Below are 26,793 nucleotides of genomic sequence, written 5' to 3'. Positions count from 1 at the left end.
CGTTGTGGTCGAGTCGTAGGCTTTATTTGCGGCAGACGCTCTGTTTTTTCCCTTACAGCTTTATCTTATATGCTAATGCAAACTTTTAATCAGGATCAAAACGGCTGCGTGGGAAGCACCTACTCATGTCTTTCTCGGAGTTCACGGAAGTGCCGATTACGTCGGTTAGCGTCCACTTCCTGTTGGGATGGTCCCTTTACACCAACATCTAGACCAGGGGAGTGAGCTGTCTGGAGTGTCGCTAGTGTATCGCAGGGGAGTGATCTGTCAGGAGTGGCGCTTGTGCAGTTAACTAACAGGTTTCCACGCTTGTGAAGGTCCGACAGCGGCGGCGTGTGCTGCACGTCTTTCATTAAAAGCTGTGAATAGCGCTTGTGGCGTTTCGGATGCACACGCCCGGTGGTCTGCACTAACCCGGTCTGTCGGTACCGCTGCTCGGTATGCGTACGTGAGCGCGAGCTGCTGGCCGATCTCCGCTCGCGCTCCGTCTTCGCCCAAGGACTCGTCGTCTGCCCCGGGGAAGAATGGGGAAGCGGTGGCTCTGCTGTCTATGTCTGACCCTAGCCGTGTGCTTTTTCCAGCGCGGATGCTCTTTTAATCTCGATATCGACAAGCCCTCCGTTTTCTCTGGACCTCGGGGAAGCTATTTTGGGTTTTCTGTAGATTTCTTCAGCCCCAGCGACAGGCAGTAAGTAACTATCCCAGCTGAGCATGACAAGCTCCTGTAAAGAAACTATGGTGGTTGCGCTCGGTCTGACTTCACAGACTTGTTACACAGGCTTCTGCAGGGATAAGAACATCCCAGTCTTTATATGGCACTGCCTGGGCCATTTAAAAAAAAAAGTTTAGTGTTAAGAATTGAGCTAAAAAAATCACTCATTATTTCAAAAACAACATGTACTAACCTTGTGTATAAAATTAACCTGAAAACTGAACATCGGCGTCCTCTCGTGTGCCAGCTTGACATGTTTCATGTAATGTTCTGACCAAACGTCGTTAAATACCCTCCCAGGTGAATGTTTTTGTGTTCTCCGTCAGTTTGAACGTCCTCGTAGGCGCGCCCAAAGCAAATACCTCGGCGCCCTCGTCGGTTACGGAGAGAGGAGCAGTGTACAGCTGTCCCTGGCAAACGAGCGGCTCCTGCACAGAGATTCAGTTTGACAGCACCGGTAAGGAAGTCGCGCTGTTTACAGCCGGTAGCCGTTTCATGTCCTCTAAGCAGGGCCATAAAGGTAGTTTGGCTGTCGATGTATGGAGCCTGCGAAGATTTGTTGGGTCATGTGTTAACTCAGATATGATCTGTACGTGGTCAAGAACAGCTGGTGGAAAGAGGCTGGGCTGTCCTGGGTCCAGCCGCTCTCCGCCTACAGACGTTTTCTTTATAACTTTACAGTTCGATGATTTGTGCGAGACTCTCAGATTACAGTGGAATCTCAGTCTGGTGAGACCCTTTTTAAACATAAGTGAAGTTTCACTGTAGGGAGAAGTTTAAGTCTGTCAGGGTTCAGCAGATCCTGTCGCCAGACCCTCGGAAGACTGTTGGCTTTATCTGCTGTGAATGTGAGCCCAGTGTTTTTGTGTTGGGTCTCGTTGGTATGCAGTGGTTGTGGAGAGCAGGACTGACTCCGCCCCCGTGCCCGTCCACCAGTGCCTCACAGAATCCTGAGATCTGCTCAGACACACTCCAGCACCCCCCACCCCCCAGTGGAATGTAGTCAAGTTTAATACTAACATGACCTGATTCTGGAATAAATGTCCTTTTATAGTTTTGCTCTCAAATCCGTTCTTGTGGCATCTTATTTATTTAAGGTTCGCTGAGGAAATTAAGATCATGCCTTAAAATGTCCATTTTCAGGTGTGTGTGTGTGTGTGTGTGTGTGTTGCTGTCCCTGGCCAGTTATGATAAGAGGGTGAGTTCAGTGTAATTACACAGTGCTCTTATTGCTGCACAGTAACTGCTTAACTATTGTTATTGTTGCCATGTTTCCAGGAGTAGAGTCTTACTCAGCACAGTTGTGGATAGAGACCAGCTTTGTAGACCAGCTCTGTCATCACTCTGTAGACCAGCTCTGTCATCACTCTGTAGACCAGCTCTGTAGACCAGCTCTGTCATCACTCTGTAGACCAGCTCTGTCATCATTCTGTAGACCAGCTCTGTCATCACTCTGTAGACCAGCTGTCATCACCCTGTAGACCAGCTCTGTCATCACTCTGTAGACCAGCTCTGTAGACCAGCTCTGTCATCACTCAAACAGAAATATCCCCCTTCCACTCATCCCCTTAGCCTGCGTAGCTGCAGTACGTTAAATGATGGTTCAGTCAGGGGGAGGGGATTTCACTACTCTCTCTACTCAGCTGGTGAGGTTCCCTCCACTGGGGGGGATTTCCCTGCAGCGAAGGAGAGACCGGGGGCAGCTGGTGCCTTGTCTGTGTTTGTGTTCCTCACAGTCGCCGGGGAAGGCCGGGGCTAGAGAAGAACGCCTAGACTAAAAAAATAATAGAAAATGCCAGAAGAAGCCTGAGGTACTTTCTAATTAGGCTAATCAGATAAACGTGGATGTAGTAATGAAATCAGTTATGTGAAAAGCACATAACCAAAAACACAGCAGGATTCAGAGTTTAGGCACTGCAGGTAACTGGTGAATAACTGCTTCACTACCAGGTTCCAGCTAACAACAGTGTGGTAAATTGGTCTTTGGTTCTTAAGATATTTGTTAAGATGAGAATGATCCATAGTAGATTATAAACTAGAAGAAAATATTTGATTGGCTGGTGCTTTTTGTGAGTGCTCGATTCTCAGTTATTTACCCACAACCTTCTTTACTGGACTAGTAATCAGAAGGTTGCCATTTCAAGCCCCACCACTGCCAAATTACCACAGTTGGGCCCTTGAGTAAGACCCTTAACCCTCAAAAAGTTGTATTTGGTCATAATTGTAAGACACTTTGGATAAAAGCGTCAGCTCAATGCCATAAATGCAAATGATGTGCTCATAAATATCCGTAAAGGTTCAAATATGTACTTGTGGAATGGAATCAGATCCCAGAGATTAATATTTTACTGCAGACCTTTCCAAACCAGCTTAATTGGATATGAATTGGGCAGTAGGCGTAGAGAGATGGTGTAGTTGATGTAGAGAACACAGTAGATGCGTTCTGCATTTGAATCACAGACCAAAGTCATGCCATTCATTTTAGTCTGTACCACGTTTCTTTTAGCATGTCTCAACAAGATGGCCACATTCTTCTTGATCAGGCAAGACTTGCGAACATTTCTATGGTGGAGACAGCTCTAACTGCTAGTGTTGTGTACCAGCTTTTGCACTCTCACCACTGGTTAATGCACTCTCACCACTGGTTAATGCACTCTCACCACTGGTTAATGCACTCTCACCACTGGTTAATGCACTCTTACCACTGGTTAATGCACTCTCACCACTGGTTAATGCACTCTCACCACTGGTTAATGCACTCTCAGCCACTGGTTAATGCACTCTCAGCCACTGGTTAATGCACTCTCACCACTGGTTAATGCACTCTCAGCCACTGGTTAATGCACTCTCAGCCACTGGTTAATGCACTCTCACCACTGGTTAATGCACTCTTACCACTGGTTAATGCACTCTCACCACTGGTTAATGCACTCTCAGCCACTGGTTAATGCACTCTCAGCCACTGGTTAATGCACTCTCACCACTGGTTAATGCACTCTCACCACTGGTTAATGCACTCTCACCACTGGTTAATGCACTCTCAGCCACTGGTTAATGCACTCTCACCACTGGTTAATGCACTCTCACCACTGGTTAATGCACTCTCAGCCACTGGTTAATGCACTCTCACCACTGGTTAATGCACTCTCACCACTGGTTAATGCACTCTCAGCCACTGGGCAGGGGAGATGTTGGAGGCGTTTCGGCAGACACAAATTGAAGTTTCAGGCATGTTTGTTTAATGCTGTCATGTCTGTTTTGGAAATTGCTGATATTTTTTTTGAAGCATATCCAACACACCGACATGTTTCTGCAGGACTTCTACATCTCCTAAACACACGTGTCTATACACACGCGTCTACACACACATTTCATAATATAATTATTTGAGGTGAGAAATTAGTCAGTTTCCTGTTTCGTTCTTCAAGCGCTAGGTTGAAGTTCTGTGTAATTCTGATGTAGGGTTATTCAAATCCTTCTTTTATATTTTCTGTTTATTTTCCTTTTGCCTTCTGAGTGTTGTTGGTTTGCACATTCAGCAAAACCTATCTAGCTCATCATATAGTCTGCTGCTCTGAGCTGTAGCTGTTTCCATGTAAAACCCCTGGTGGTATTCAGTCAGAAGACATTATCAAATCTTCCAGTTGTTGTTTAAGAGGGATCTTGTTGTTTTGGGGCCTATGGATATATTGAGGCTAGTAGATGACATAGAATTAATTATTTAAACCCCAGTTTTATAACCTTTAAACCTCAGTGTTATAATCTTTAAACCCCAGTCTTATAACCCCAGTGTTATAACCTTTAAACCTGTCCTATAACCCCAGTCCTATAACCTATAAAACCCCAGTCTTATAACCCCAGTGTTATAACCTTTATAATCCCCAGTTTTATAAGCCCAGTCTTATAACCCAAGTGTTATAACTTTTATAACCCGTGTTATAACCTTTAAACCCCAGGCTTATAACCCCAGTGTTATAACCTTTATAAACCCCAGGCTTATAACCCCAGTGTTATAACCTTTAAACCCCAGGCTTATAACCCCAGTTTTATAACCCCAGTGTTATAACCTCTTCTGAGAGTGAACGGGTATGGGTGCATCTCTCCTCCTCCAACCCACACAGAAGAATGATGGACATGATCTAACCTGGCCTGGACATGTGTATGGACATGTGCAGGACTAGTAAGGCATTGTGATCCTGTCCAGCAGAGATCCTGAGCTCAGATCCATTAGGTCTGTGTGTTAGGGAGAGTGTGTGCTCACTTTACAACATTGTATCAGTAAATACATGACCTTGGCCATCCCCCCAAAGCTCACTGTGGTAGCAGATTCAGTGTGCACTCTGCCTGAATAATGCCTGTCTGAAAGCCTCACCATGCCCTTTACGCCCTAGTCCACCCCGGTACTCACCAGTGTTTGTGACCCAGCTGTCTGAAGGCTGGTTTTCCCCTCTGGGACAGTGCTTGATTTCTTGTTGAATAAATGAGTGCACAATCTTCATTTTCTCTTTCGCGTTCTCCTTTTTTCTTTCTCTTTCACTCATTACTCCCTCTCTCACACCCACAATCTCTCACTCTCACTCTCACTTCCTGTCTCACAGATGACCGATTTGAGAATGGGGTACAGATGGAGTTTAAGTCCAGTCAGTGGTTTGGAGCCACAGTTCGGTCCGATGGGGAACACATCCTGGTAAGCACACACCTCCCCTTTCCCTCCACTCAGTTTAGCGTTCAGTGGGCTGGTTGTCCATCGCTCACACAGTTTGGTTCCTCCTGCTTAATCCTGCCTGAAACCTCCAGAGAGTTCAGGATCCAGATTATACTGGATCAGGCCCTGCTGTGGTCTGTCGTCAGCTCTGTATGGGCCGAGGTTCAGGTGCACGGGCCAGGCGCCAAGTTGGCGCGAGTCATTCTGTGGGCGTGCCGCTGAGTGTCTGTGACGTCTCTGTGCAGGCGTGCGCCCCTCTGTACCAGTGGAGCACATACGGTCTTAAGGAGCGTGAGCCTGTTGGAACCTGCTATCTGAAGAAAGGCTCCACTGTGGTGGAGTACTCCCCGTGTCGCTCAGGTAACTCTGAGAACCACGAGCTGACACACTCTACCCATAATCCTCGGGGCATGCACAGCGTGTGTGTGTGTGAGTGAGAGTGAGAGAGAGAGAGAGAGAGAGAGAGAGAGAGAGAGAAAGCGAAAGAGAAAGAGAAAGAGTGACTCTGTGTCTGACCACTTCTACTGTTTCTTGTTTGTTTTTTTAAATTGTTTTATTTTTTTTTATTTTTGGTGCAACACAAGTATTAGTATTTGATTAATTTTCGTGTGTGTGTGTGTGTGTGTGTATTTTGCAGCTTCTGCGACGCCTGAGGGGCAGGGATTTTGCCAGGCAGGCTTCAGTGCTGATATTGTAAAGGTAGGAACTTCATGCATGTTATCACAGTACCAGTACCACCTGTGTTATCTCACTGTACCAGAACTACCTCCACCCAGTGTGCACATCCTTTCAAACCTATTAGAGTTTTGGACAAACAATAGAGTGGTTACACACTACTGGGGTCACACACACTGCTGGGGTTTGTGTCACACACACTCCTGGGGTTAGGGTCTCACACACACACACACACACACACACACACACATACACACACACACACACACACCCTCACACCACACACTACTGGGGTTTAGGTCACACACTGCTCAGCTAAACTGACATTCATAAAAAAAAAAAATCACTGAATTTAAAAAATCCAGATTGAACAAACACATTTGTGATCTGTAGTCTGAACCAGTTTACAAATGTTACTGCATCAACAGTCAAAGTGAATTAACGACTGATATAAACGTCCTACCAGACGCCGTTTGTCCTCCGTTTGTCCCCCGTTTGTCCCACCGTGCTCCGTACTTCAGTCTATGTTGACTACCTGTCACTGATCTGGGGTCTGTGTAGATTATAACCGGCAGTGTTTAACTTCATCTGTTGTTTGTATTTTTCTTTCCTCTTAGAGTAAGCGGGTTGTGGTCGGAGGACCTGGCAGTTTCTACTGGCAAGGTAAATGTTGTTGTTACAGGGGGTGGGAGGGGGTGGAGTGGGACGTCTGGACACTGTGAGCAGGTGTTCACCACTTGAGTCTGTTTGAGTCAGTTCAGTGTCTGAGACGCCTCGCAGGTTAGACGGAGCTTGTCCTCTACTCTTTTTCTCTTCTTGTCTTTCTCTCTCTCTTCCCCACCACAAGCTGCTGGCTCGTTGTACATAGGCATTGAAAGTCTCTGTGTGTGTGTGTGTGTGTCTGTGTGTGTGTGTCTGTGTGTGTGTGTCTGTGTGTGTGTGTCTGTGTGTGTGTGTCTGTGTGTGTGTGTGTGTGCGTGCGCGTGCGCACGTGTGCTGGGAGGGTGGTGCAGGACGTTTCTGTGTCTGTGCAGTGCTGAGATTGGTGGAGGGTGTTAACAGAATTATTTACCTGGTTAGGTTCCTCTATGATCTCAGAGCCAATAGTCACACACTGGTTTCAGTGGAAATGTGTCATGGTCATCAGCTATGTGTCAGCAGTGAGACGGGTTGTGAAGCAGTGAGACAGGTTAAAAGCCTTTCCAATTAATTATTTCCACACATTCCTTTTCCTCTCTGTGTGTGTGTGTGTGTGTGTGTGTGTGTGTGTGTGTGTGTGTGTGTGTGTGTGTGTGTGTGTGTGTGTGTGTGTGTGTGTTCAGTGGTCCAGTGGCCCAGTGGCGCTAAAGGGTGTGTGTTGTGGTGTGTGAGAATGAGACACCCCCCCACCCCCCAACCATGTTTTCTGTTTGGGTGGCATGTGTAAATTTGCTCATATAAATATAAATGTATAAAATTTATATATACATTTTTCTGAGTTGCACATTTTCCCTGTCTGGTGTAGATGATAATAATATGTTTAAGGAAGTTGCAGGAGTTAGACATTCACTGTCTGCGGTGCTGGAGGAATAAATCAGCCTTATCTTCAGTCCATAGTGTTTCCTCCTTCCCATGAGGCTTTGGGACAATGACAAGGTCCTTTTCTGGTCAGATTAGTACATTTCTAATTTAAATGGAAAACCCCCCTAAATGATGGCATGCTGTCTGTGAACCAGTAGATATTGTAGTTATTAGTGTGTCTGCAGAGTGTTTAGTGTGTCAGTCGTGCACTGTCGCAGTCGGGATGTGACCTTTTTCCCAGTTCTGTGAATTGAAGAGCAAATTTCACCATTTTCAACACATACATATTCCTGCCATCATTTTTAATGACAACATTGCTGAGAGCTTCAGTACTGAGAAACCTGTTTGTTCCCCCTGTGGACCTAAGATCAGTCCAGTGAGGGGACTGGCCTTTAGAGAGGGAGACCTGCAGAGAGACCAGTCCAGTGGGGACTGTCCTTTAGAGAGGGAGACCTGCAGAGAGACCAGTCCAGTGGGGACTGTCCTTTTAGAGAGGGACTTTGGGAATTATTTAAATAAAACATACACATAATGGCATAACCTCTACAATTATGTCTATGTTTAATATTATATATATTGTTTATATATTGTATTTTGTGTGTGTGTGTGTGTGTGTGTTATATAAGTTATATATTGTATATATGTTAGATTGCCTGAAAAGCTTAGATATAACAAATGATGGTTAAATAAATATCTAACTTGAACAAATGTCTGACGTCCCTGTCAGGTCAGCTGATCTCAGATGACATTTCTGAGGTCATCAGCAGGTACAATAAGAAATTCCTGACACCTTACAACTCCCAGATTGCCACCAAGTCAGCCAGTGCCCAGTATGATGACAGCTACCTGGGTAAGTGTGTGTGTGTGTGTGTGTGTGTGTGTGTGTGTGTTGGTGCGGTCAGAGCAGTCTACACTCTCTCCATTACAGTGTAAATAAGAGCAGTCTGCATGCTGTTGGATGATCTCACTCTCTGCTCTGTTGCCTAGGATACTCTACAGGTTGATCTCACTCTCTGCTTTGTTGCCTAGGATACTCTGCTGGTTGATCTCACTCTCTGCTTTGTTGCCTAGGATACTCTGCTGGTTGATCTCACTCTCTGCTCTGTTGCCTAGGATACTCTGTGACTGTCGGAGACTTTAATGATGACGGTGTGGATGGTAAGAGATTCCAGCAACAGTAAAACTGCATATGCTTGTAATTACAGCTAATGACCACCTGTATTTATGAATAATAATAAATTGTTGAGGTACTGGGCGTTTAATTCTATTTTGTGATGCTTGTTCACGACATTAAGACATTCGCTCAGCTGGAGAACACTACAGAATGACAATTGTGTGCGTCTCCTCTACGTTGTGTCTCTCTTCATTGTGTGTGTGTGTGTGTGTATATCTCATCTCTCTCCCTCTTCTCCAGATTATGCCACTGGGGTGCCCAGGGGGGAGAAAGCGATGGGCTACGTGAGTACACACGCGTCTGTAACTGATGGCTGATGGGAAACTTGTGAACATTCTCACTTTTGCTCATCTTGTTGTGTCGTCAGGTGAACGTACTGAACGGGAAAACCATGGAGTCTGTGGTGAACTTCACGGGCGTGCAGGTTAGAACCACTCCCTCCCTCTCTTGTGTTTCTCTGTACCGGTGGTGTCACCCGGAACCGGCCCAATCAGAGCTTAGGATCTATGTCGCATGACTGAGTGTTTGAATGGGCTGCAGGACTGCGCATGTCTGGTTTAGCTGTGGGCTGTGAGTGAGTGATTGAGTGTGTGTGTGTGGGTGGGCAGACTGCCGTTAGGCTTCGTGGTGTTGTTAGGCCCATCTTGAGTGGGTGTGGCCCAGTTGTAGCTCCCAGTGCATGTCTTAATTCCACTACCACATCTGGGAACTATCTACAATCATGTTCTGGGAGGAGAGAGAAACAGAAAAGGAGGGAGAGAGGGATGGAGAGAAAAAGGGAGGGAGGAAGGGAACGAGAAGGAGGGAGGAGGGAGAGAAGGAGAGAGGGAGAGCTGGAATGTAGTACAGGTAGCCTGAGAATAGAGTTGGAGATGGAGAGTGCTCAGCCAGCGTGAGCTAGCGTGAGCTGATGTGAGACGCAGGTCCCTGGCTGCTGTCTCACTGCTATTGTGCTACTCGGCTGGAAAGTGCTGATTCACTGTGGTGTGAAGTGCAGACACAGATCCCAGCGGCTGGGCCGAGTGGATCGCTGCAGGCCTGGCTGACTGGGGCGTCTACTGGGAGGCTGTCCATACCCTGAAGGGTTCACATGCAGATTTTGTTGGGTCTTTAGGAGGAAAAACTATTTAATCTATTTAAAATAACAGTTTTGTTTTGTTTTATAGGCCAATTTTATTTTATGAATTAACATTGTTTCCGTTTGTCTCCACAGATGGCTGCCTATTTTGGGAATGCTGTTGTAGCGACTGACATCAATAATGACAAGTGAGTGTATGCATTCACGGGAGTGTGTGCTAGAAGGATGGTGTGGATGGGTGAGTGTGTGTGTGTGTGACTGGGTGGTGGGGGCAGACTGTACTTTCTTACACATTGAAGAGAAGTGTGTGTTCAGACACCGTTTAGCTCTGGGAGTTGTGTAAACATGGAGGATGTTATTGTGTGTGAAGAAATGGCTTCTGTTTCCAGCGTCTATCTGAATATATTGCACAACTTTGATGTGTGTGTGTGTGTGCGCACATACTGTGCGTGTGTGTGATCTCCAGGCTGGTGGACCTGTTTGTGGGGGCCCCCCTCTTCATGGAACGTGGTTCTGATGGGAAGCTGCGAGAGGTGGGCCAAGTGTACGTGTACCTGGGTCGGGGTGGGTTTTCTTTCCTTGCGCCACTCAAGCTGACGGGCTCGGAGATCTACGCCCGCTATGGGAGCTCCATCGCCAGCCTGGGGGACCTGGACCTGGACGGCTTCAACGGTCAGCATGGATATGCATCCTGAATGACCGCCGGCTCTGGCGCCCTCTTATGGCATGTGTTGACAGACCCTGTTCCTCTGTCCTAGATGTGGCCATTGCAGCGCCGTATGGAGGCTCCGCCCACCAAGGTGTGGTCTACATACATAATGGGCGTGTCACAGGACCTGACCTTCAGGCATCCCAGGTGCTGGAGGGGAAGTGGGCGTCGGCCTCCATGCCGGCCAGCTTTGGATACTCTATGCATGGAGCCACGGATATAGATCAGAACGGCTACCCTGGTAAGAGTGAGTCTCTCTCTCTCTGTGTGTTTGTGTGTTGATATCTCTTTCTATCATAGATTAATAGATTAACCCCTGTTGGGTAAGAAGGATTTTCAGTGAAGACCAATTAGTAGCTTTATCGTAGATGGTGTTGAGGAATCCTCCTGTCGTAAGCTCTAACCCTCTTCGAGGTATGAGTAGCTGTCAGTCTTGCAGTGTTTCAGATCTTTGTTCATCTCAGGACTAACTCTGATCCTTCTGTTGAGCTCATGAGGCACTGTGCAATGCCTTAACACAGTTAGAGCCCTAACTATGATCGCCAAGCCTGGTGAGTTCTGTCCTAGCTCAACTTTTGACCATCTCTCTGCCTGTCTGCACAGATCTGGTGGTGGGGGTGTTTGGCGCTGACACAGCAGTTCTCTACAGGTACGCTCCGGCTTTGAAGTCCCATGTGTTCATTTATGGTCTGGAAAAGCTGTTTCTTATTTATCCAGCAGCGTTCAGTTCTCTGTGTGCGCAGTTAGTCAACTTTGTTACTGGACTTGCTACTCGTGTTATAAAACATGTCCATGATGAAGGAAACATGTGCGTACGTGTGCGTGTGTGGAAATGTACGTGTGCAGTCTGCCATTTTGTGTGTGTCTACAGACATGCCTTCACTGGACAAAATGTCATATTGATCAGTTGAATGTGCTGTATTGATCAGTTGTGTCTCTGTTGGACTGTTATGCCTTTACTAACCATTTCAGCTTTTTTGGGCTTTAGTTGTCTGCGGCATTTAAAGCTACAACAGAAATATATGAAATGCTCGATTATTATTATAATTATAATTATTATTATTATTGTCTCCCATACTCCATTATGCAGTTTGTGTGCAGTGGACATAATCTGTGTGTGTGTGTGTGTGTGTGTGTGTGTGTGTATGTGTTCTGAACAGCCGGTTTGCCGTGGGTTTATTCTCTGTTTCCTGACTGCAGGGCTCGTCCAGTCATCAGTGTGAACTCCACACTGGACATCAGTCCACAGATCCTGAGTCCAGATGACAAAAGCTGTCAGCATCCGCACAGTGGGGCCATGGTGTCCTGGTGAGACAATACACGGCCCAGGGCTTAGTCTTTACTCAACACACGGGCCCAGGGCTTAGTCTTTACTCAACACACGGGCCCAGGGCTTAGTCTTTACTCAACACACGGCAGGGGGAGTTTATATCAGATGTTAAAAGGCTAGTGTATTGTACAACTGTTTGTACCTTTTTAAAATATGAATTTTGATATAAAAATAAAAACCCAAACAGTACTGAGGTTCAAAATAAGAAAGACTGTGAATAATTTATTCAAATCTACAAAACCACGTTTTTTCCTCGGCTGTGGTATTGCACAGTGCCTTTATGTCTTACACCTAAATGTTTTGACATATTAATAAATGTGAAGGTTAATAAAATGGTGACTGTTTGATGTTTCTTAATGGCATTCATGTTTTCATTATTTTGATTTTCTATTTTCTGTGCAGTTTCATGGTCAAGTACTGTCTGAAAGCCAGCAGTGTAGGATCACCGGCCATGCTCAGTAAGCACACGCGCATGCACACACCACACACACACATACATATGCATACATATACATACATTCATTCACACCCACACACTTGGTCCCTGTTTACAGGCTTAGGTGGTTTGAAACCCACCGGATTCACTGGTGCATCAGGGAGGGGACAGTGTGAGGGGAGGGAGCAGTAAACCATGTCCTGCTGGGAGAACCTTTCAGGACTAGCTGCAGTGTGTGAGTGTGTGAGTGTGAGTGTGTGTGTGTGAGTGTGTGTGTGTGTGTGTGTAATGGGTGGCACATCTCCACCCTGTTACCTCCTCCCTCCTAGCTCACTTCTAAAGGGCTTTAACTTCAGGAAGGCTGAACTGTTACACATACGGACAGAACTACACGAGACTGAAACGCTCGTCGCACACACTCGCCACAGTAATATGACTACACATACCATCTACACAGTCTCGCACACACTCGCCACAGTAATGCGACTTCAGTAAAATGATTCACCAGTTTAAAATTTTTCTCAGTAGTTTGTATTTTTTTTTGGTTTTTATTTAGTTTTTTTTCCAGTTTAGTTTTAGTTCATTTTAGGAGCGTAAATAGTTTGTTTTGTTTTGTTTTCGGCAGATTCGTTTTAGGTTTGTTTATTTTTTGGGGGTTGTTTGTTTGTTTTTTGTCTGCAAGCTGTGTTGAGGAGAGGTATCCGACAAGTTTATGATGAAGGAAAATTGAAAATGTGTGATATATAAATTCTGTAATTAATCGGAGTTTCCTTCCAACAATGTTTGCATTGCTGAATTGTAACATTGTGTCTCCATCAGTGTTTAGTGTGATTGCAGCGGAAACAAAACTACTTAAATATTAACGAACTGTTGTTGACTCTGGAGCTAACGTTGCCTTAGCTAACGACGGAGAAGACCCAAGTTTACACTGTTAGTCGAGCTTCGTAGATTTGGAAACTGTACTTGGAACATTTAAAGAGCACAGTAACGACAAGAATATTTGTATACGTTAGATTTAACATCGGCGGAGACGTTGTTTCATCTGCTGAAATACGAAACCTTCCCCTGAGGGTCGGAGTTAGCTATCTTACGGATAAAACAAACCCGAGAATGTTAAAAACGAGCAAAATAGGGCCCGGTTTACAGGTTTCTGAATAATAAAATAGGAACATTTGTCCAAACCTATCCAAATACTGTGTGTGTGTGTACAGACTTCCAGGTGGACCTCACCCTGGACCGGCTGAAGCAGAAGGGAGCTGTGAAGCGCGTTCTGTTTCTCCACAGCGGTCTCGCGCAGTACACCAAGCAGATGCACGTGTCTAACAACAGAAGCCCCTCGTGCGAGGAGCTGAAGGCCTATCTCATCGTGAGTGTCCCCACGCGTTAAAAAAAACCCCGCAGATACAGAGAAAAACAAGAACACTAGCACGGAAAACTCCACCTGAGTGTGTGGAGAACAGCCTGGGGGGCGTGCGAGCCAGCTTTGCGTTATTTTGCTTCCTTTTTGGGTCAGAGAGCCATTGGTGCTGAACATTCCCAAATCTTGAGCTCATAGAGCAACCCATTTCCCTCACACACACACACACACACACACACACACACACACACACACTCACTCACTCACTCACTCACTCACTCACTCACTCTCACATACACACTTTCTCACCCCCCCCCCCACAGGATGACTCGGAGTTCCGGGATAAGATCACTCCCATCTCCGTGTTCATGGAGTACACCCTGGACTACGCTGCTGCAGCTGATAAAACTGGCCTGCAGCCTGTCCTGGACCAGTCCACCCCAGCTAATGTCACCAAGCAGGTATCCAGCTCCTATACTGGTGAAGGCTTTCATAATCCAGAGACACGCACAGATCACACGGCTCAGCTGGATTTGGCCGTGACGTGACCAGAGATCTCCGTAAATCCGGTTTAATAACAAACGGCAGAATTCTCTCTTAGCTGTGAGATCAGTGGTTGCTGAAAGGCTGACTCATACCTACGATACAGTCTCGTTTCACACAAACATGACAGCGTGTTCTTGTGTATAAGACCTCGGTGTGTGTGTGTGTGTGTGTCAGGCGGCAGGTGGGCGTGACCCTGTGTGACTTCTCTTCCACAGGCTCACATTCTCCTGGACTGTGGCGATGACAATATCTGTAAGCCAGACTTAAAACTGGCTGTGGTCAGGTGAGACACCAGTTGTCAAAGCTCAGAATTACCCCTGCAGCTCACATTGTTGGTGTCTGATTCTCTGTGTGTGTGTGTGTGTCTGTCTGTGTCTGACTGTGTGTGTGTGTGTGTGTGTCTGACTGTGTGTCTGACTGTGTAACTCTCTCTCTCTGTACATGTGTTTTCTCTTCATCTGTTCAATACATCCTAGTGACCAGAAGCAGATTTACATTGGTGACGACAACCCCCTGACCCTGGAGGTCATGGCGGAGAACGGGGGTGAAGGGGCGTATGAGGCCGAGCTCCACGTGTTCATGCCCCCCCAGGCCGACTTCATCGGGGTGGTAAGGAACAGTGAGGTAAGGAGCCCCACCTCCTCTGCTCCGTGGACGTCAGCTCAGTCAGCTCTGTGGATCTGTGACTTGGCGCTGCCATGGCGAGTTACGCCAGACTTCCCTTCCTCATTATGGAACCTAAAAACCCCGTTCCAGCTTCAGATTAAAGCCCATGACCTGCTCACTTCCTCTTTGACTAAAGTCACGTTTGTGAGTTTTTTTTAATTGTGTGTGTGTGTGTGTGTGTGTGTGTGTGTGTTGACCCTCTTACGGCTTGGTTTCATATGCTAGTCGCTGTCCAGGCTGTCCTGCGCTTATAAGAAGGAGAATCTCACCAGAGTGGTGTGTGATCTAGGAAACCCTATGAAAGGAGGAACCAAGGTAGAGTCCCCCCCCTACCCACACACACACACACACACACACACTCAGTCAGTCTCAATACTCAAAGCCTAGTTAAAGGTGACCACGTATCTGTGGGTGTGGGCGGGTTTCCTCTGCCTGCTTTGATTGGCTGAGGGTATGTTTTGCAGGTCATGGCTGGACTGCGCTTCAGTGTACACCAGCTGTCAGACCAGGACACCTCAGTCACGTTCGACCTGCGCATTCAGAGGTAGTGAAGAGCTGCATGCGTCAGATGTGTGTGTCTGTGTGCTAACGTCTGTCCCACAGTAAAATGGCGTTTCTCTCCTGAAGCTGTGACGTTCCTTCCCGTTAACCACGTCCTGCCAAACTGTTCATTTAAATGAAAACCGAGTGTTGGCAGTTGTGCTGGACTGTAATCTCCCAGCTCCCCGCCGAGGGTACAGACACACACGTTAATTAGAGTGCAGGCACTTTCCTCTAGTGTGTCAACATTGCCTTGCCCCACCCTCGCTCTGACTTTAACACCCAAATAAACTGGAGACCAGGGTTGAGTAACCCAGGAAGAGACACTCATTCCACAGCCACAGGAATGTTTGAGGCTTTGATTTGTTCAGCTCCCTCTAGTGTTTTGAGCCTTGTTTACAACAGCATCCCCTAGTGTTTGGTTGATTTAGTGTTGTTGTATGTGTTCTTTTGTTCCCAGCTCCAACCAGTACAACAACACCAGCAACCTGGTGCCCATTGTTATAAAGCTTGCTGTTCTCGCCCGAGTGGAAATCCGAGGGTAAGATGATCTTTCCATATCTGGAGGTTCAGAATTTTACATGATTGTGTCGTGGTTGTTTTCCCACATTCTTAAACAGTGGTCTGTGTGTTTAAATGACATTTAAAGTGTTTGTAACGTGTGCATGTATGTGCGCGCGCGTGCGTGTCTTTACAGTGTCTCCGCTCCTGAGCAGGTGTTCCTCCCCATTGCTAACTGGCAAGCCAAAAAGCATCCGGTTCTGGAGGACGACATCGGGCCTCTTGTCCAGCACATCTACGAGGTCCGAGTCTCACACAGCCCTGTACAGCCATACTCAGATTCTAATCCCATACACAGAGCCCAGACCTCTGGCCATAATCCCGTACACGGAGCCCAGACCTCTGGCCATAATCCTGTACACGGAGCCCAGACTTCTGGCCATAGTCCCGCACACATTCGCAGAACAACCTAGACGGTTCCTGACAGCCTAGACGCATTTGGGTTTGTTGGCGCGTGGTTGCCCAGTGCTCTGGTCTGCATTTTGGTGTTTATTAGTCCATCTTCTGATTTAAATACAGTGTGTGTACATTCATAAAATGCACTAAAGGCAGAGGGCAGTGTGTGGCGTTGGTGTTTCTGACGGGCATCTGGCTCTAATCCCATAGCTGCGGAATAAAGGCCCCAGCGCGTTCAGTAAGGCCATGCTGGACGTGGAGTGGCCGTATCGCATCCACAATGGCTCCCTGCTCTACGTCACCAAGTACGAGGTGGACGGACCCATGAACTGTAGCACTGACGTGGAGATCAATCCTCTGAACGTCTCGGTACGCACTGCTCTACTGTACAGGAGAATGACATTCTGAGCGTCTCACATGTGATTCAGAGACTTTAGGTTCTTCCTTACCTCTTATCTGTAATCCAGTAATTTATTTATACGTACATCTAAAGCAGGACTGCAGTGTAATAATTCAGTAATAAGGGGTTGTAATCTGTGGCCTTTTTGTTTTTCAGAACCCCATGAATTTGGATAAGAACATGAGCGTCTCCGGGAGCGATCGCTCGGAAGGTCGGAACAGGAACCACGTTTACCGCCGAGATCTGCAGGCTCAGCGTGAGGAGGGAGACCTGCTCACCCTGGTACTGCCCTCCGCTACCCGGGCATGAGTTTACTAATAACACCTCCACCCACCCTGGTACTGCTCTCCGCTACCTGGGCATGAGTTTACTAATAACACCCCCACCCACCCTGGTACTGCCCTCCACCATGAGGACATGGGTATACTAATAACACCCCCACCCTGGTACTGCCCTCCACCATGAGGACATGGGTATACTAATAAGACCCCCACCCTGGTATTGCCCTCCGTTGTGAGGACATGGGTATACCAACATGATCGCTGTTACTCTTACTGATGACAGTTACTACCGATGATGTCATTACTTTACTAATGACACAGCCATCCTGGCACTGCCACCAGTGACATCATCACTTGAGTAATAATATGCGTAACATTGTTAATAATTTTGTTTTCTTTTCATTGTTTGCTCCTGGTGAATTCCTGTGATACAGAGATTAGCGTTAAAATAAAAATAATCCAACGTGCTGTACTGGTCGTGTGTTTCTGATGTTCTGACTGGATGGAATCTGTTAGGATGAGACTAAGTGTGTGTGTGTGTGCACGTGCCTCCACAGGACTGTGAGAAGGCTCAGTGTCTGCAGATCAAGTGTCAGGTGGGCCGTTTGGAGAGGGGTCAGAGTGCCATTCTCTTCATCTACTCCAGACTGGCGGTGGCCAACTTCCTGCAGGTGTGTGTGCTGTGGCTCCTGGCGCCCCCACCAGGACACATCACGTTATGGCATCTAAGCATGTTTACAGTTAGTAATGTTTACGGTAAAGTGAAAATCTTGTTTGTTACTTCCATGATGCAACAGTGGTTAACACTGTACAGTGTCACGCTGTCCATGAGGCGGGAGTGTGAACATGCAACAATATGCAAGTAAATAAACTTAAAACAATAAGAATAAAAGCATGAAAACCATAACAAGCTCCAGATAATCGTCACTGATGTAACGACGAGTAACAAACTGTGTTGAGGCTGTTAATCTGTTATGTTAATGTTATGTTCATATATTAATGATATGTTAATATGTTCTCTTCTAGGCTGAGCGTCAGAACAGGTCCTACGTTGTGATGTCATCGGCGTCATTCAGTGTGATCGAGATGCCATATAAAAACCTGGAGTTTGAGCTCCCGTCAAACCGCACGAGTGTGAGTACAAGAGTATCCTCGATGCATGTGTGAATGCGAGTTTGTATCCTCTGCACGTCTGTGAGTACAAGTGTGTATCCTCCACACGAGTGTGAGTGTGTAACCTCTGCAGGGCAGGGTGCCTGTCACGAGTTATGATGTTTCACCCGGTATAAAGTATCTGGACAGTGTATTGATGTGTTTTGCATGATACATGTAGATGATGTGTGTTTTGATGGTTATGATGGGGTGCATGCGTGTGTGCGCACTTGGGGCCCCCTCCAGGCGAGTCTGAACGTGGTGTGGGTAAACTCGGAGCTGACCCAGCCTGCTCCCGTCTGGGTGGTGGCCGTGGCTGTGCTGGCTGGACTGCTGCTCCTTGCACTTCTCATCTTCATCATGTATAAGGTGGGTAAACACATACAAACAAACACAAACACACACACCCCCCCCCCCCCCCCCCTTCATCGGTTATATAAAGTGTGAGTGTGGTCATGTGACTGCTGTAGCTGTGCGAGCATGGTCACGTGACTGTGCCTTCTCTCCGCTGCAGCTGGGCTTCTTCAACCGCGTCAGGCCTCCACAGGAGGATGGCACGGAGAAGGAGCAGCTCCAGCCACAGGAGAACGGAGACCGCAACACCGAAGCCTGAGCCCTTCCTCACCACCATCCTCATCCTCATCCTCACCCTCCCTGGACGCTAAGACTGCAGCGAACCCCATTCCCAAAGCTGCAGCAGCCCTTAGGGGGCGCTCAAGTGCACAAACAGTCCACTCAGTCCACCGAATCCACTCAGTCTTAACACACAGACGCACGTGTAGTGTCTTTAAAAGGGCGGGTGGGTATGACCCTTACTGGGGTGGTTTGGTCATGTGCTGTAATGTTGATCAGTGGCACTGTGTCTGTAAGGCTGATGTGTGGATTACTGAGGCAGGCACTATTTCATGTGAGCTCCACCAGGGGGTGGGCTCTCTCTCTCTCTCTCTCTCTCTCTCTCTCTCTCTCGCACTGACTTCATGTGTTTGAGTTCCGTCTGGTATTGGAGTTTAGATTTAGTGAGCCATGGACAAATAATCACAAAGATACAGAAAAAAACATTTGCCTTAAATCTTCAATGAAATGACTTCACAAATTATTTGAAATACGTTTTGTACATTTTTTCAAAGTGTTTTTTTTGGGGGGTTATTTTTCCTTCTTTTGCCCTAGGGATATTCTATTTCGCGAGTTATTTGCAGTGTATTGCTTAGTGGATTAAGAGAACTCTGTCCTCTGCTGGACTCTGTCTCCGTAACATAAAGGCCGTGTCTGTGTCGTTCCTGATCTTCTCCTTAATTCCTTTAGAAAACAGGCTTGCCGGGGACTTTTGGTTTTAGTTCTTTTCCATTAAGCTTCATCACTTTCTCCCTTTTAACGGAGAGTTTAATAATGTCTTTCCCTCTACAGTTATCACTCCGATCTCTGATGGAATTTATGTTGATAAGAAAAAATGCTTTGCAATGCACTGTTGCCTCACGCACGCTCCTCGTGCACTCTCCATGTTGAAGGTGAAACACGACTGTTTTGTTGTTCAAACTCCATATTTTTAAATCCATCATTCAGTATAAACATCTTAACTTGTATTACCAAACATTCAGTATTTAATATTTCAGAGTGTCATGAAAAGGCAAATTTAGTGAGTGCTCATTAATAATTTACTTCTAAAGAAGCCTGATTGCACTGTCATTGGGTTCTTCAAGCTGAACAGTAGCTGTACTGCAAATAACTTAGAAAAAAAATTAACTTCAACAAATATTCATTGATATTTCAGTATAATTGATTGAGCACCTAGAAAACAATACAAGAACTTTAGAAAACAACTGCAGGAAGTGACACCCGTATGCACGCTGGAACATTTATGGAATTTAGCACTCTTATCCAGAGAGACTTACAAAAGAACTCCATCATTTATGCTGATACTCCTACAGGTAGACAGCGCACGCACACACACACACACACACACACACACACACACACACACACACACACACACGCCCCTACTCTAGCAAAGACTCAGTCAGGAAAAAGTTAGTTTGAGATTTAAATATCATTTGACATTTTAAAAACCTTCTGATGTACCCGATTTACGCTTGGCCTCATCACCTTGTTTCCCGTCACTGTTAATAGTAGACCAGGTTTTTTTGTTTGTTTGTTTTTTTAAAGATTTATCTACAATTTCTTAGCAAAAATACTGTAACCAAGTCATACTCTGGCACAAGAACAGTCCCCTGGTCATCAATCAACGTAGAACAAAAAGGAACAAAGTCTGATGTTTTGGAAGAACTCTGAAAGCAGGAGCAGTCATTTCCCACAGTCTGGAGTGGCTGGATTAGGCTGTTTGCAGTTAATCATTATGGACAGATTTTAGCACTAATTTGACATCAGGTTTCAGGTTGTACGTGTTGACTTTAATGCTTCCATAATTCAAATAAATGACTGATTTTCTGTATAGACGCTTGTGTGTTTGGTCTGTCGTATCCATACAAACCAGTTTAATTACAGTAAAACTAATAAAAAATAATGACCTTGAGATGAAGGATAATGTGAAATTGTGTCAGGGAAAGCTACTGTATAAGTTGTCTGTTACAGCTACGTCCTTCAGTCTCTGGAGAGAATGTCCTCGTTATTAACTGGTTAGTGAGCGTCTGTCAGTAAGAAACTCAAGTCACTCCCGGGTGCATACTCTGTGGTCGTCTTCCCCCTGAGAGAAAAAGAAATGAGAACAGTTTCTTTAAACTAAATACGAGCAATAATGTGTGCAGTGTGCGTTGGCTCTGGGGTGATGTCATGGCTCTGTTACCTCTGGAAGAGTCTAGCCTGTGTGCTGCCCAGAAGAGTGGCTTTGTGTCCCTCGACGAGCAGCATGGAACCCTCCCTCAGCCCCTGTAACAACGCCCCCTAATGTTAGTGCAGCAGTCTTGCAGGCCTGGAGCCAGGAGTGACCACGGTAGCAGAACTCACCAGGACGCAGGGCGTCTCGGGCTCCTCGTGGTACTGCATGATCCTCTGCTCACGGGTCTCCTACGGCACGGAGCCAACGCAGGGAGAACGGAAACACACGACAGCAAAATGGACATGAGGCCGCATGACTCAAATATACTACACTCAACATAGTCAGATTAACAGGAAAAAAAGCAAAAAACAGGAAATAACTGTGAGATAGTAGTAAGGCTACAGATTTTCCAGCCAAAAATGACCACAGGCCATCATTTAAATGTTTGCTTTTAATTTAATCTAGGGTTATTTAATGTAATCTTGTTATTTAATTTAGTGTTATTTGTGTATTTCTTTATGTCAAAGACATTGTCACACAGGACTCGGTGATGAATGACATACAGATGTAGGGAAGGTTTGAGATCTAAGACCCCTGCGAGAGCGTGAGCGCGAGTCTGGTCCTGGAGGTGTCTGGACCGCCGGACACTGTTCTCACCCCCATGTGTCTGCTGTGTGGGTCCGGGTCTAGGTAGTGGGGGTTGATGTTGAAGGGCACCAGGCCGATGGCCGAGAAAGTGGGCGGGCACACGATGGGCATGTCGTTAGTGGTGTTGATGCTCACGGTCGCCACGTTGCTCCCAGCACTAGAGCCCATGTAGGGCACGCCATCCTAAAGGAGTTTGACACAGTTCCTGTGCTTTACTGACATCGCAAAATACGTTATTTAGCACTTGTATATTTTTGTTTTTTAAAATGGCAGCACAACATTTACTTAAGCACAACTTGGAAGGAAATGACCATCTTGTTTTTTCCCCACAGAAATGCTCTCTTCACACACGATCATGTTTTGCACTATTTTCTGTTTCCATTTAAAATCTTCCTGTTTCATTTGATGGTTCATCTACACACAACTCTTCACACAGTTCCACACGCCATCTGCTGGGAAGGGCCAGGGTGTGTACGTCCTGAGCACACAGCCCTGTCCTGAAGTTGCTCACCTGAAGAACCCTGGTCCTAATCTCCGTCACAAGGTTGTTGTCATAGAGGTTTTTCAGCAGGCGAAATGTGTTGCCCCCACCTGATACAAACCGGAGAGGAATCGGCTTTGATCATAACCACAACAGAGTACTGACAAACAAGCCTGTTATGTGCAGTACGTAGGTGAGACAGAAGACTCTCCATACCGATAAATATCCCCTCTGCTTTCCGCACAGCTTCCACTGGGTCTGCAGCCTCGTGAACACTGTCCACCTCATAGCCTGCAGCGCCGTCCCGGCAGACAGAGAGGATGCCCCATGAGAACGTAGCACTGAACAGCATTTACCGTACAGCTGAATGTAAAGCACGCAGCTAAGCAGCAGACAACTGAACCAAGGACAGAATCGAACCCAAAGTCTTCAGTTTGTCTCTAGCCATCCTGGTGTAGGCGTCGCGGTCGTGAAGTGCGTAGGGAATGAACAGGATTCTCGTCACCTGTCTAAAACACGCATGACATCAGAGCACTTTCAACCCAAACCTTAACCCCACTAGTGTGTATCAGGTGACATTGCACTGCCGCGAGCATGCACTACTGCTGTTAAGAACATTATAAAATAGCTTTTTTTCATGTTGGTAGCTAACATGATTATGCGTTAAACTTACTTCCCAAAAAAGTCTTTGATTTGCTGCTGGCAGTGGTCCAGATATCCTCCACCGTGGAGAGTAGAGTTGGACACTAGTAGTAGTCTTCTTTTCATTCTGAGTTCAGACAGGCGTTTGCTCTCGGCAAAAGACCAAGGAAAGGAATTGTGTTACCTTTTTTCCTGACAATGAACTTTAGTTTGTTCGTAACGCTCAATAAATGGCCTTTGCCCTGAATGTACTGATTAAGAGATAAGAGATAAGAAGAATGTTAGATCAGGTTAAAATACGAAAGCAGCCGCACGTTTTTCCCTTTCCTCTGACCTTTGACTGGTCGGCGTTGTGTCCGTATAGGTTATTTAAAAACGAGGGCACGTACAAATTATTAATGAAATACATTTATAAATACTGACGCCAAACATTGCAATACAATAAATAAATAAAACTAAAATAATTTCAAATATTTTTGTTGTCTTGCAAAAGTCTTTTATTTCGGCTTCCGTAACCCGGAAACATTTTTTAAACGTTTAATTTGCTGAGTAACTACAGGGACAGCATGGACGATACAGAGCTCGACAGCTTAATCTTAAAGCTGTACGATATCGGAGCGGTCAAGTTCGGTACATTTAAGCTGAAAAGCGGACTGATGTCTCCTATATATTTTGATCTCCGCGTGATGGTGTCCTACCCGGCAGTGATGAACCAGGTACGCACGTGCTTCAGCCTGTTAACCTCATCGATTTAAGCGTCGTTTAAACACGTCTAACTACCGTTAACTATCTGTTCACTCCAGCTACAGTGCGAACCTCATCGGCTCGATTTTGAGAGGAGTGTAAAGAATTGAGCATGTACAAATCCCCCGAGTGTAGCGTGGAAAGTGAGAACACGAGCGGTCCCGTTTATGAATGCTTATGAATGTTTTGTCGATCAGATATTTTGTTTGCCATTTATTAATGGTTTTTGTTGCTCAGGTGTCCAGTCTTCTTTATAAGCGTGCAGAGGACGCCGGCGCGCGCTTTGACTGCGTGTGCGGGGTTCCTTACACGGCTCTTCCACTGGCGACCATCATCTGCTCGACCAAACGCGTCCCCATGCTGATTCGACGAAAAGAGGCCAAGGCTTACGGTAACGGTCACGTTTTAAAATGTGAGCTAAGACGTTGTTGAACCGCTATATCGGTATTCAGACCCCTGAAAGGTAAACGGAAGAATCCGTTAACAAGACTGAGCTGTGTATTCTAAACTTTTAGTGCATCACCAGTATTCAAAAACACAAGAGGGTAGAGCAAAGGTGATTTTAAAACAAACAAAAAGCGAGTGCAGTGTTACAGGGACAGGGTCGATAACGATGCTTAGGGATACTCATACAAACGTTAACAAGAGTCAATGCACAGACCCAAAAGTGTTGACAGTGTGAATCTCTAACCGTTGCCGAGATTTAACCACTGTGAGGTCAGATCAGACTGGTGGAGTTTTTCATTCTAGTGTTTGTGTTGGTGTTTTCTGGCATGTTTCAAGTGTGTGATTTTATCTGGTGGTCCTTAGCTGCTGATGTCTTTAACTGTCCCTCAGGAACAAAGCGCATGGTTGAGGGTCTGATTCGTCCAGGCGACATGTGTCTGATCGTGGAGGATGTAGTAACTAGCGGCAGCAGTGTCCTGGAAACCACACAGGTGTTGCAGGGTGAGGGGTTAAAGGTCAGGGACGCGGTGGTGCTGCTGGACCGTGAGCAGGGCGGCAGCGGCCATCTGGCAGCTGAGGGCATCGCGCTCCACCCCGTCATCTCCATTTCCAAACTCCTGTCGGTGCTGGTGGAAGCGGGCCACGTTGACGCCTCCACCTCTGGCAGCGTGGAGCGCTTCCTCCAAGCAAACCCCGCCTGCCGCCCCATGCGGCAGGCGGAGGAGAGTCTGGGCTATGGGGAGCGGGCTGCTTTGCCTGGGACCCACCCGCTGGCCGCACGCCTCTTCACGCTGATGGAGGAGAAGACCAGCAACTTGTGCGTGTCTGCGGACGTGAGCAGTGCAGACGAGCTGCTGAAGCTGGCCGACGCCGTCGGGCCGCTGGTCTGCGCGTTGAAGACGCACGTGGACGTCCTGTGCGACTTCAGTCCTGCCGTGAGCGTCAGGCTCGGAGAGCTGGCACGCAAACACAACTTCCTCATCTTCGAGGACCGCAAGTTCGCGGACATTGGGAACACTGTGAAACACCAGTATGAAGGTATGCCATTTCAGAGTTTTGGACTCTTCTGTGAGCCGACCGAGGGGAAGGACTCGACGGCTCGTTCAGGCTAAAACGTCCACAACGATCTAAGAACAGTCCTGGACTGGTCCTGTCCCAACCTCCAGCACACCACACCAAGGAGGAACCCTGAATGCTGGGAGCTGGGACGGAGCCTTGCACGCGCTGTGTGTTAAACTCGCCTCTTGGTGACCTTTCCAGGTGGCGTGTACAAGATCTCCTCATGGGCACACATCGTTAACGCCCACGCTCTACCCGGCCCTGGCGTGGTGGAGGGCCTGCAGGTCGTCGGGAAGCCGCTCGGTCGCGGCTGCCTCCTCATCGCCCAGATGAGCTCTCAGGGTTGCCTAGCAACAGCAGAGTACACGCAGGCTGTGGTAAGCCCTGTCTGGATAGAGCTGGTGAAGAAAGCAACTTGTTTGCTATTAAAGTTTCTTAGACGTTTGTTTACTGAGTGGATTTAAGATTAATTTGTCTCATGTAACTGTAGACTTTGGTTTTTATTTACTGCAATTTATTGAATTCATTAGTTCGGATGAATTATTTTTTTTGAATCTCCTTAAGTCGGCCTTGATTTTGATCAGCGTGACGAAGCTGATTCTCTTCCCAGGTGAAAATGGCCGAGGATTACCCCGATTTTGTGTTTGGTTTCATCAGCACTTCTAAGATCAGCAGTAAACCAGAACATGTCCACATGACTCCTGGGGTGCAGTTACAGAGCGGAGGTACACCCCATAACACCTGCCATTCCTCACAGTCAGGGTTTAACGCTGGAGCTGGAATGACCCTTTGCAGCTTTTACAAAGACCACTAGATGGCAGTGTAGTTAAGGAATGATCAATATCATTAGCACATTTATCCAAAATCAAATATAAATGGAAAATGAAATTAGATGGAAATGAAAGTGCCTGCAGCTATGCTGTTGTCTGTGTTCTCAGGCTTGTTGTTCCATTCTTTGCCAGGAGAAGGCCTCGGTCAGCAGTACACCAGCCCAGTCGAGGTCATTTGTTCCAAAGGCTCTGATGTCATCATCGTTGGACGGGGGATTCTTGCCAGCCCAGACAGGCTGAAGGCTGCTGAGGAGTACAGAGTGGCAGGGTGGGAGGCGTATTTGAGACGACTGTCAGCCCCGAGAGAACCACTCCTACCCCCCTCCGTGACCCTAATCCAGGAATCCGCGGTTTCCTATCCTGGAGAGCAGCTCCTCTGCACAAATGAGTGAAAAAATGAGTGATGTATTCAAATGGAGTATTAGTCCATTTCAGATGTTCATTTTGAATTTAAACGTGCTTCACTGGGCCAGCAGTTAATGACTGCCTAGTTCTTGATGGCAATTTCACCCACTTTTTGTTTCTAAAATGTCTAATTTTTTCCAGGTGAACAGGACTTTCTGCAAATTGTTACTAAAATGCATTTTCCCATGATTGTTGTACAATAAATCAGTATGGCTTTATTACAGTAACTCCTGTTTGACTTCAACTTTCAAGGTGTGATATGGGACTTGTTAAGTAAACGGTTACATCCTGACAATGAACTTTAGTTTGTTCGTAACGCTCAATAAATGGCCTTTGCCCTGAATGTACTGATTAAGAGATAAGAGATAAGAAGAATGTTAGATCAGGTTAAAATACGAAAGCAGCCGCACGTTTTTCCCTTTCCTCTGACCTTTGACTGGTCGGCGTTGTGTCCGTATAGGTTATTTAAAAACGAGGGCACGTACAAAT

General features: G+C 46.6%; 3 protein-coding genes across 7 annotated transcripts; 2 read left to right on the top strand and 1 right to left on the bottom strand.

The window, feature by feature from the left end:
* Window positions 1-194: 194 nt before the first annotated feature.
* On the top strand, window positions 195-20,724 carry itgav (integrin, alpha V). Of its 4 annotated transcripts, none has more exons than XR_014123380.1 (30): window positions 195-688; window positions 1,039-1,169; window positions 5,311-5,399; window positions 5,663-5,777; window positions 6,055-6,116; window positions 6,710-6,755; window positions 8,380-8,502; window positions 8,766-8,810; window positions 9,067-9,110; window positions 9,194-9,250; window positions 10,040-10,092; window positions 10,371-10,576; window positions 10,663-10,854; window positions 11,217-11,262; window positions 11,814-11,921; window positions 12,346-12,401; window positions 13,591-13,745; window positions 14,060-14,197; window positions 14,498-14,565; window positions 14,759-14,906; window positions 15,174-15,263; window positions 15,413-15,492; window positions 15,949-16,029; window positions 16,186-16,291; window positions 16,656-16,814; window positions 17,002-17,127; window positions 17,684-17,797; window positions 17,924-17,988; window positions 18,153-18,260; window positions 18,525-18,647. XR_014123380.1 is itself a non-coding variant. In XM_027028165.3 (30 exons), the coding sequence occupies exons 1-30, from the start codon at window positions 525-527 to the stop codon at window positions 18,889-18,891; spliced, it is 3,132 nt and encodes a 1,043-aa protein (XP_026883966.2). In that variant the 5' UTR covers window positions 199-524; the 3' UTR covers window positions 18,892-20,724. The 4 variants fall into 4 exon arrangements, 3 of the variants coding, with proteins under 3 accessions (XP_081569479.1, XP_026883966.2, XP_081569480.1); XM_027028165.3 differs by lacking the exon at window positions 17,924-17,988 and adding an exon at window positions 18,793-20,724 and having other exon boundaries at window positions 199-688; XM_081713353.1 differs by lacking the exon at window positions 18,525-18,647 and having other exon boundaries at window positions 18,153-18,450.
* si:dkey-69o16.5 (Alpha-aspartyl dipeptidase-like) lies at window positions 20,662-23,301 on the bottom strand. The gene is made up of 8 exons (XM_027028164.3): window positions 22,851-23,301; window positions 22,598-22,686; window positions 22,394-22,468; window positions 22,208-22,287; window positions 21,706-21,879; window positions 21,237-21,296; window positions 21,076-21,158; window positions 20,662-20,976 (listed from the first exon to the last, which is right to left on the bottom strand). The coding sequence occupies exons 1-8, from the start codon at window positions 22,943-22,945 to the stop codon at window positions 20,910-20,912; spliced, it is 723 nt and encodes a 240-aa protein (XP_026883965.1). The 5' UTR covers window positions 22,946-23,301; the 3' UTR covers window positions 20,662-20,909.
* A 45-nt stretch (window positions 23,302-23,346) lies between these two features.
* LOC118243003 (uridine 5'-monophosphate synthase-like) lies at window positions 23,347-26,522 on the top strand. 2 transcript variants are annotated; one of them, XM_035536526.2, is made up of 6 exons: window positions 23,347-23,535; window positions 23,801-23,954; window positions 24,401-25,048; window positions 25,271-25,446; window positions 25,680-25,794; window positions 26,008-26,522. In XM_035536526.2, exons 1-6 carry the CDS (start codon window positions 23,386-23,388, stop codon window positions 26,289-26,291), a joined length of 1,527 nt encoding a protein of 508 aa, XP_035392419.1. In that variant the 5' UTR covers window positions 23,347-23,385; the 3' UTR covers window positions 26,292-26,522. The 2 variants fall into 2 exon arrangements, with proteins under 2 accessions (XP_035392419.1, XP_035392422.1); XM_035536529.2 differs by having other exon boundaries at window positions 23,348-23,535; window positions 26,032-26,522.
* Window positions 26,523-26,793: the final 271 nt, after the last annotated feature.

This window comes from Electrophorus electricus, chromosome 4 (genome assembly GCF_041902795.1).
Source record: "Electrophorus electricus isolate QZ-2024a chromosome 4, ASM4190279v1, whole genome shotgun sequence".
Classification (NCBI taxonomy): Eukaryota; Metazoa; Chordata; class Actinopteri; order Gymnotiformes; family Gymnotidae; genus Electrophorus; species Electrophorus electricus.
Note: the sequence above shows the minus strand (reverse complement) of the source record. Positions and strands in the feature narration are given on the sequence as shown.